This window comes from Procambarus clarkii, chromosome 49 (genome assembly GCF_040958095.1).
Source record: "Procambarus clarkii isolate CNS0578487 chromosome 49, FALCON_Pclarkii_2.0, whole genome shotgun sequence".
NCBI lineage: Eukaryota > Metazoa > Arthropoda > Malacostraca > Decapoda > Cambaridae > Procambarus > Procambarus clarkii.
Genome location: NC_091198.1, coordinates 23,992,650 through 24,002,204, shown reverse-complemented (window position 1 = coordinate 24,002,204; position 9,555 = coordinate 23,992,650). Strand labels below are relative to the sequence as shown.

Below are 9,555 nucleotides of genomic sequence, written 5' to 3'. Positions count from 1 at the left end.
ACACAAAGCAGAACGCTTAAAAGAGACCAACGTCGTCTATGCCTTCAAATGCTCTCTTGGGGACTGTAAGCCTAAAAAATCTCAGTATATAGGCAAGACAACGACATCTCTTTCCAGGCGTTTAACGATGCATAAGCAACAGGGCTCCATTAAGGAACATATAATCTCTTCCCACAACCAAACCATCACCAGAGAAATCTTAGCAAACAACACAGAAATCATCGATAGATACAGCGATAGCAGGCGGCTTGACATCTGCGAGGCACTACACATCAAGAAGTCAACACCAGCAATCAACAGCCAATTAATGCACAACTATATTCTACGCACTTCAAGACTCCGCTCCAATATAGAAGCATCAAGAAATATGGGCCAATAGGCCATCTGCAATTACTTCCATTCTTACCTTCAATACCCATTATTTCGTGTTCTGTCTTGTGTTGAAAGTTTGTTTTCACCTCATCCAAAACTGTTGTAACATATCACCTCACCCAAATGCAGGTATAAAAAATCGAAGCTGTTTAAGCTCTATTCAGTTATAGTCCAGTTGTGTGTGTGTAAACTGAAGTCTTTGAAAATGTAATAAGTTTTACGAAACGCGCTCAAGTGTCGCGTCAGACTAGAAATAAAAATGAATTTTGGAGAATTGATTTTTCAATTACCATCTACAGTGAAAAGAAACATAAGAAAGATCGAGAAAATTCGTGTTAGAATTATTAATCTTACTTTTTCGGTCATATTTAATAATATATGTCTACAGGAAAGACTGCTACCAATATATATATATATATATATATATATATATATATATATATATATATATATATATATATATATATATATATATATATATATATATATATATATATATATATATATATATATATATATATATATATATATATATATATATATATATATATATATATATATATATATATATATATATATATATGCACATTGTTGTGGCTTAGTCTGGTTAAATGAAAAAAGAAGAAAAGAGAAAGTGCAGAGAAGCTGTGGTTCTCGCAGACTCTCCATGTGAGAGCAGTAGCACTCCCGGTTGCAATTCTTTTACCATGTCGTGGTACAATCGACTAAGGCGCGTCTGTGATCACTCTGGACGTAAGTTCGAACCCTCATCACGATCTTTGTATATTTGTTCATTTGATATATCACGCTATTGTGATTTCTGTGTGTAATGATATCAAATATTCCACCAAGCGTCATGTGGTTCACCCAAGCCGGAAAATGATCATTAAAACTCATCCTCTAAATACTCTTTATTTTGATGTTAAACATATGGGATTAGTTTAGAGTTTTGTCAGCATGGTAGAGCAGTGAAGACTCCTCGAGGTCAGCTTCCAGGGTATGGAAGCTGACCTTGACCATTTCGATGCTGACGAAATTTGATTCATCATCATCGGGTGTGTGGAATGGAGGGAGGGACAGGGGAAGGGTGGAAGGGAGGGACAGGGGAAGGGTGGAAGGGAGGTACAGAGGAAGGGTGGAAGGGAGGTACAGGGGAAGGGTGGAAGGGAGAGACAGGGGAAGGGTGGAAGGGAGGGACAGAGGAAGGGAGGTACAGGGGAAGGGTGGAAGGGAGAGACAGGGGAAGGGTGGAAGGGAGGGACAGGGGAAGGGTGGAAGGGAGGGACAGGGGAAGGGTGGAAGGGAGGGACAGGGGAAGGGTGGAAGGGAGGGGGAGACCTGAGGCTCCCGTCCCTGCCGACAAAGAAGGAGGCATTTACAGGAATCCGTAAATCGTCTGGTTATTCCCGCATCGTAGATTTGTCTCCTTGACTGAACGCCAAGAGACCGTCACCTCTCCCAGGGCCTGTGGCTTGTGGGAGGGGAGTAGGAGGGTGAAAGGGAAGGTAAATGTGGTAGAAGGGGGACGGAAACACGTAAAGAGGCTGGGGGGGGGGGGAGCGTTGTTTTCGTGGTATTTGACTGGACACATTTTTTTTTTTACAAACCAAAATTTGTTCAACCCGAGTGACTTTCCTTGGTTGTCGTGCACTTCCCTGCCGGTACCCCACAGCCAGGCACAGAACCCTGTAACCCAATACAAATCCATATAACCCATTACAGCTCCATGTAGTAGTAGTAGTAGTAGTAGTAGTAGGCATCCGTCAGTCTCATGAGACTATTGAGTTGCGCTCTGGTTGTCGGTCTGTAGTGGCCTCTGCAGGGCGCAAAGCCTGGGTAGGTTGATATGGGGGAGAAGCTGTCACCCATGCAGCAGGTTCCCCCTCTCTCCCCAGTTCCCAGTCTTGGATCTTGGGGTCCCCCATATAACCCGTTACAGCTCTTTGTTATGAGGTAATCAGGAAGATGACAAGAACTTTACAGTAAGACTGATTTTACACACAGAAATCACAATAGCGTGACGCATCAAATTAACAAATCTACAAGGGCCATAACGAGGGTTCGAACCTACGTCCGAGAGGATCCCAGACGCTGCCTTAATCGATTGAGCTACGACATGCTTAATAGAGATGCAACCGGAAGTTCTACTTACCTTACTCGGATCTGTGATTTCTGTGTGTAATGAAGTAAGGGGGGAAGAGGTAGAACAGTTTATTGATAGAGCTCGGGTGCATGGGGATATTGTGTACAATCCTGGTTTGTGTCTCGGAGAGGCTGCAGGAACCGAATAAAGTCAGTAGAACCTCCGGTTGCAATTGTTTTAACTATGTCGTAGCTCAGTCGATTAAGGCAGCGTCTGGGATCCTGTCGGACGTAGGTTCGAACCCTCATCACGGCCCTTGTGGATTTGTTCAGTAAGACTGAACTTAATTTACTCACACACACACACACAAAAAAATAAATAACAAGTAATCAATTCATGAAGCCTCAAGGCTTGGTCACTCTGAGAAGATAACTGATTTTAATCTCGATTGATTGAATATTCTCATCTCTTTGGATGTTGTTGAAGGCATTGATCAACTGCTCTCTTAATCGCTGATGAATCAAGCTGCCCTGATCCAGGTGACCTATCGCTAGGGGACCTATCGCTAGGGGACCTATGGGAAGGTCCTTGTACCATGATGGTTGACTGTGGATGTCCAGGGACTGGGTAGTGTCACGAACGATTTTTGGGGAGGAGAGGCTTGGAGACCTCAACGAAACCTCTTGAGGTGATCCGGAAATATCGACGCTCCCAGAGAGGTCATAAAGTCCCAGGGACTGTCCCTGGGATGTCCCACGGAGGGTGCTGGCAGACGTGACCTCATCTGTGAAGTATGAGGTGACCCAGTCCGTCTGAGGGGCGGTTTTGGCGTCTCGCGTCGACGTTGTGCTACGGCTGATGCTGATAATTTGGGACTGACTCGCGAACGGTACGTCATCTGTCCTCGAACGACTCGTGTACGGTACGTAGTGGGGCACAGGTACATATGGTACGCCACTTGAAATGGACACGTATGGTACGTCGCTTGATCTAGGCTGACTCACTCCTGGTACGTCGCTTGATCTGGGCTGACTTACCCCTGATACGTCGCTTGATCTGGGCTGAGCCAACCCTGGTACGTCGCTTGACCTGGACTGACTCCCTTCTGCTTCATCATATAGTTCGGTTTGAGACATGGTTAGGCCAACTGGCATGGACTGAGCCACGGATTGTATGTCATATGCCAAGGTCTGATCCCCTCGTTGAAAGTCAGGCGGACAGGTCTGATTGTCCAGCAGTGGGAAGCTCTGATTCATCGGCTGTGTTCCGTACTGATCCACCGGCTGTGTGCCGTTCTGATCCACCATTTGTTTGTCATAGGGTACATCCTTAATCCCCCGCTGTTCGCCCTGCGTCACGGTTGGTGTGGTCGTTTTGGTGCGCAATAGCTCACGTTTCTTCTTTTCGCGATTTTTCCGGTGGCAAATACGGCGGATAGTGACGAGAATCAAGTAAATCCATATTAAGGCTGCAAAGGCCACACACAGCTTCACGAAGTCTATTGACGCCCGAGGTGGTATGGCGCACAGGATTTTCCTGGGTTTGTCGTCGTGTTCGGGGTCATCCGGTTCCAGCATGTCGTGAGGGTCCGGAATCAAGTCCCTATCTGGGGAGGCGAGTAATTGATTGTCCGGGAAGTCGAGAAAGTCCTGGATCGTGGAGTTCTGGACTGGGGAGTAGTCGAAGTACCGGACCGGGGGGTCCTGGGTATCCTGGGGGTCGAGGAATTCCAGGACCTGGGGGCCGAAGAAGTCCTGGTCCTGGGGGTCGAGGAAGTCCTGGCCCTGGGGGTCGAGAAAGTCCTGGACCTGGGTGTCCTGGGGGTCTTGGAAGACCTGGACCTGGGGGTCCCGGGAGTCCCCTGTCTGTGAGGGCGTGAGGGGCCCACTAGGACTTTCATCTCCCGCCGCCGCCATCACACAAATTACGCTGAAAATCCTTATTATAAACATATTTATAAAATAATTTTTCACGTTTAACTTCAAAGAAAATCTACCGACAATTGTACGAATCTAAATTTAGTGAGATGTATATGGTTAATGTTGGCCCTTGAGCTATTGCTCAACTCTGTACCCAGAACACACTTTCTCTCAGTTCTACCCTCTTCCTTCTTGCCTCTTTACCTCCCTCTTCTCTCCCTTCTTCCCTCCTTCTCTCTCTTTCTCTCACCATTCCCTCAACCTTAGGATATGGTCTTAAATCCTCTCCCTCACCCTCCTTGTACCCAGCTCCGGTTTTTCCCATTCAAATGCTTTCATCTTAACTTCCGTGACAAGGGTTCGCAATTCCCAGCCATCCACCTTGTAAATCTTGGCGCAACTTTTATGTCAGCGCCGCGAGGCTCACTTTCTCCCCCTCTTGATGACATGTGGGAGGGTGTGTGATGTGTATGGCCGGTGGGGGGGGGGGGGGTGTGATGTGTATGGACGGTGGGGGGGGGGGTGTGATGTGTATGGCCGGTGGGGAGGGTGTGTGTGTGTGATGTGTATGGACGGTGGGGGGGGGGTGTGTGTGATGTGTATGGACGGTGGAGGGGGGGGTGTGATGTGTATGGCCGGTGGAGAGGGTGTTTCGCTCTGGTTGTCGGTTTGGAGTAGCCTCTCCAGGGAGCAAAGCTAGGGTAGGTTAATGAGGAGGAGAAGCTGTTAACCATGCAGCAGGTCCCCCACTCTCCACGGCGCCGAAAGTCTTCATTGGAAAGGCAAACGTCAATACGATTCGTTCCAGCGCCGTCGTAGGAACTGTCAGAACGAGGTTGACATCAAACAGTCCTAGGGGGCTCCAGCTCCGAAAGTTACCTCGAAGTTGGTAAAAGACGACACAGGGACTCCAAACACGGAGACTGCCGTGGTCCGAAGAGCATGAAGCCCAAGCCCTAACTGGGCTTGATCTGTTATAGCCCCATCTAACCCGTTACAAATCCATATAATCCGTTACAGATCTTTGTAATGAGGTAATCAGGTAGATAACAACAACTTTACAGTAAGATAGACAATTTCTTCACACAATTTACTAAATAAAAAAAAATAACAGGTAATCAATTCATGAAGACTCAAGGCTTGGTCACTCTGAGAAGATAACTGATTTTAATCTCGATTGATTGAATGTTTTCATCTCTTTGGATGTTGTTGAAGGCATTGATCAACTGCTCTCTTAATCGCTGATGAATCAAGCTGCCCTGATCCAGGTGACCTTTGGCTAGAGGATCTATCGGTAGGGGACCTGTGGGAAGGTCTTTGTACCATGAGGGTTGACTGTGGATGTCCAGGGACTGGGTAGTGTCAGGAACGATTCTTGGGGAGGAGAGGCTTGGAGAATTCAACGAAACCTCTTGTGGTGACCCGGAAATATCGACGCTCCCAGAGAGGTCATAAAGTCCCAGGGACTGTCCCCGGGATGTCCCACGGAGGGTGCTGGCAGACGTGACCTCATCTGTGAAGTATGAGGTGACCCAGTCCGTCTGAGGGGCGGTTTTGGCGTCTCGCGTCGACGTTGTGCTACGGCTGATGCTGATAATTTGGGACTGACTCGCGAACGGTACGTCATCTGTCCTCGAACGACTCGTGTACGTTACGTAGTGGGGCACAGGTACATATGGTACTTCACTTGAAATGGACACATATGGTACGTCACTTGATCTAGGCTGACTTGCCCCTGATACGTCGATCGATCTGGGCTGACTCACTCCTGGTACGTCGCTTGATCTGGGCGGACTCGCCCTTGGTACGTTGCTTGATCTAGGCTGAGCCAACCCTGGTACGTCACTTGATACGTCGCTCGATCTGGGCTGAGCCAATCCTGGTACGTCACTTGATACGTCGCTCGATCTGGGCTGAGCCAACCCTGGTACGTCACTTGATACGTCGCTCGATCTGGGCTGAGCCAACCCTGGTACGTCGCTTGACCTGGACTGACTCCCTCCTGCTACATCATATAGTTCGGTTTGAGTCATGGTTAGGCCAACTGGCATGGACTGAGCCACTGATTGTATGTTATATGCCAAGGTCTGATCCCCTCGTTGAAAGTCAGGCGGACAGGTCTGATTGTCCAGCAGTGGGAAGCTCTGATTCATCGGCTGTGTGCCGTTCTGATCCACCGGCTGTGTTCCGTACTGATCCACCTGCTGTGTGCCGTTCTGATCCACCATTTGTTTGTCATAGGGTACATCCTTAATCCCCCGTTGTTCGCCCTGCGTCACGGTTGGTGTGGTCGTTTTGGTGCGCGCACGTGCCTTCTTGGCTCGCTGTTTCCGGCGGCAAATACGGCTAATAGTGACGAGAAGCATGTAGATCCATATCAACGAGGCGAAGGCTACACACAGTTTTAAGAATCCTAGTGACGCCATAGGTGGTATGGCGCACAGGATTTTCCTGGGTTTGTCGTCGTGTTCGGGGTCATCCGGTTCCAGCATGTCGTGGGGGTCTGGAAGCAAGTCCCTATCTGGGGAGGCGAGTAATTGATTGTCCGGGAAGTCGAGTATGTCCTGGACCGTTGAGTTCTGGACCGGTGAGTCGTCAAAGTACTGCACCGGAGGGTCCTGGGTATCCTCGGGGTCGAAGAAGTCATGGTCCTGGGCGTCGAGTAAGTCCTGGTCCTGTCGGTCGAGGAAGTCCTGCACTTGGGGGTCCTGGGGGTCGAGGAAGTCCTGCACTTGGGGGTCCTGGGGGTTGAGGAAGTCCTGGTCCTGGGGGTTGAGGAAGTCCTGGCCCTGGGGGTCGAGGAAGTCCTGCACTTGGGGGTCCAGGAAGTCCTGCACTTGGGGGTCCTGGGGGTTGAAGAAGTCCTGGTCATGGGGGTTGAGGAAGTCCTGGCCCTGGGGGTCCTGGGGGTCGAGGAAGTCCTGCACTTGGGGGTCCTGGGGGTTGAGGAAGTCCTGGACCTTGGGATCCCCTGTCTGTGAGGGCGTGAGGGACCCACTAGGACTCTCATCTCCCGCCGCCGCCATCACACAAATCACGCTGAAAATCCCTATTATAAACATATTTATAAAATAATTTTTCACGTTTAACTTCAAAGAAAAATCTACCGACAATTGTACGAATCAAAATTTAGTGAGATGTATATGGTTAAGGTTGGCCCTTGAGCTATTGCTCAACTCTGTACCCAGAACACACTTTCTCTCAGTTCTACCCTCTTCCTTCTTGCCTCTTTACCTCCCTCTTCTCTCCCTCCTTCCCTCCTTCTCTCTCTTTCTCTCACCATTCCCTCAACCTTAGGATATGGTCTTAAATCCTCTCCCTCACCCTCCTTGTACCCAGCTCCGGTTTTTCCCATTCAAATGCTTTCATCTTAACTTCCGTGACAAGGGTTCGCAATTCCCAGCCATCCACCTTGTAAATCTTGGCGCAACTTTTATGTCAGCGCCGCGAGGCTCACTTTCTCCCCCTCTTGATGACATGTGGGAGGGTGTGTGATGTGTATGGCCGGTGGAGAGGGTGTGTGTGATGTGTATGGCCGGTGGGGGGGGGGGTGTGATGTGTATGGCCGGTGGGGAGGGTGTGTGTGTGATGTGTATGGACGGTGGGGGGGGGTGTGTGATGTGTATGGACGGTGGAGGGGTGTGTGTGTGATGTGTATGGACAGTGGAGGGAGGGGGTGTGTGTGATGTGTATGGACGGTGGGGAGAGGGGGGGGAGAAGGACAGCTGCGGATTGGGAATATCAATATGCCTGGGCTCGAGTCCTGACCAGGGTGGATAGTCTGGGCGTCGATCCTCAACTCGTCGCCCCTGTTCACCCAGCAGTAATTCTGTATCTGGTTGTTAACCAATTGTCGGATCGTGTTCGAGGGAAAACTAGTGAGTGTCGCTCACCATAAGTTGATGGATGGTTGGGGGAGGAGGAGTAGCTGGTAACTGGAGTCAGAGGACGAGTGCTCCTGTACTCACCTCTGTATAGGATCTGTTCCTAACTGACAGTGGGTACTGTTAAGGGTGAAACTGTCATCTCTTCCCCACTGTCTTGTCATTGTCATGGCGCTGTCTTGTCACTGTCTTGGTACTGTCTTGGGACTGTCTTGTCACTGTCTTGGTACAGTCTTGTCACAGTCTTGTCACTGTCTTCTCACTGTCTTGTCACTGTCTTGTCACAGTCTTGTCACTGTCTTGTCACAGTCTTGTCACTGTATTGTCACAGTCTTGTCACTGTTTTGTCACAGTCTTGTCACTGTCTTGTCACAGTCTTGTCACATTCTTGTCACTGTCTTGTCACAGTCTTGTCACTGTCTTGTCACAGTCTTGTCACTGTTTTGTCACAGTCTTGGCACAGTCTTGTCACAGTCTTGTCACTGTCTTGTCACAGTCTTGTCACTGTTTTGTCACAGTCTTGTCACTGTCTTGTCACAGTCTTGTCACTGTCTTGTCACAGTCTTGTCACTGTCTTGTCACAGTCTTGTCACTGTTTTGTCACTGTCTTGTCACTGTCTTGTCACAGTCTTGTCACTGTCTTGTCACTGTCTTGGCATTGTCTTGTCACTGTCTTGTCACAGTTTTGTCACTGTCTTGTCACTGTCTTGGCGCTGTCTTGTCACTGTCTTGGTACTGTCTTGTCACTGTCTTGGCACTGTCTTGTCACAGTCTTGTCACTGTCTTGTCACAGTCTTGTCACAGTCTTGGCACTGTCTTGGCACTGTCTTGTCACTTTCTTGTCACAGTCTTGTCACAGTCTTGACACTGTCTTGTCACTGTCTTGGCACTGTCTTGTCGCAGTCTTGGCACTGTCTTGTCACAGTCTTGGCACTGTCTTGTCACTGTCTTGTCACTGTTTTGTCACAGTCTTGTCACTGTCTTGTCACAGTCTTGTCACTGTCTTGGCACTGTCTTGTCACAGTCTTGTCACAGTCTTGTCACTGTCTTGTCACTGTCTTGTCACAGTCTTGTCACATTCTTGTCACTGTCTTGGCAGAGTCTTGTCATTGTCTTGTCACTGTCTTGTCACAGTCTTGGCACTGTCTTGTCACTGTCTTGGCACTGTCTTGGCACTGTCTTGGCACAGCCTTGGCACTGTCTAGGCACTGTCTTGGCACTGTCTTAGCACTGTTTTGTCACAGTCTTGGCACTGTCTTGGCACTGTCTTGTCACTGTCTTGTCACAGTCTTGGCAC

The 9,555-nt window shown here is 49.0% G+C and overlaps 2 protein-coding genes across 4 annotated transcripts; both read right to left on the bottom strand.

Moving 5' to 3' along the window:
* Nucleotides 1-2,824: 2,824 nt before the first annotated feature.
* Nucleotides 2,825-4,415, bottom strand: LOC138351233 (uncharacterized). Its single transcript, XM_069302867.1, has 2 exons — nt 4,264-4,415; nt 2,825-4,215 (listed from the first exon to the last, which is right to left on the bottom strand). Exons 1-2 carry the CDS (start codon nt 4,405-4,407, stop codon nt 2,860-2,862), a joined length of 1,500 nt encoding a protein of 499 aa, XP_069158968.1. The 5' UTR covers nt 4,408-4,415; the 3' UTR covers nt 2,825-2,859.
* A 1,057-nt stretch (nt 4,416-5,472) lies between these two features.
* On the bottom strand, nt 5,473-7,455 carry LOC138351357 (uncharacterized). Of its 3 annotated transcripts, XM_069303148.1 has the most exons (3): nt 7,302-7,449; nt 7,188-7,268; nt 5,473-7,115 (listed from the first exon to the last, which is right to left on the bottom strand). In XM_069303148.1, the coding sequence occupies exons 1-3, from the start codon at nt 7,434-7,436 to the stop codon at nt 5,508-5,510; spliced, it is 1,824 nt and encodes a 607-aa protein (XP_069159249.1). In that variant the 5' UTR covers nt 7,437-7,449; the 3' UTR covers nt 5,473-5,507. The 3 variants fall into 3 exon arrangements, with proteins under 3 accessions (XP_069159249.1, XP_069159248.1, XP_069159250.1); XM_069303147.1 differs by having other exon boundaries at nt 7,188-7,455; XM_069303149.1 differs by lacking the exon at nt 7,188-7,268 and having other exon boundaries at nt 5,473-7,163; nt 7,302-7,447.
* Between the last annotated feature and the right edge of the window lie 2,100 nt (nt 7,456-9,555).

Coding starts and splice junctions, on each gene's coding strand:
- LOC138351233 (XM_069302867.1), bottom strand. CDS start 4,407: ATGTTTATAATAAGGATTTTCAGCGTAATTTGTGTGATGGCGGCGGCG. Junction 4,216..4,263: donor AAGACCCCCAGGACACCCAG/GTCCAGGACTTT, acceptor CTCGACCCCCAG/GACCAGGACTTCTTCGGCCC.
- LOC138351357 (XM_069303147.1), bottom strand. CDS start 7,436: ATGTTTATAATAGGGATTTTCAGCGTGATTTGTGTGATGGCGGCGGCG. Junction 7,116..7,187: donor AGGACTTCCTGGACCCCCAA/GTGCAGGACTTC, acceptor CTCAACCCCCAG/GACCCCCAAGTGCAGGACTT.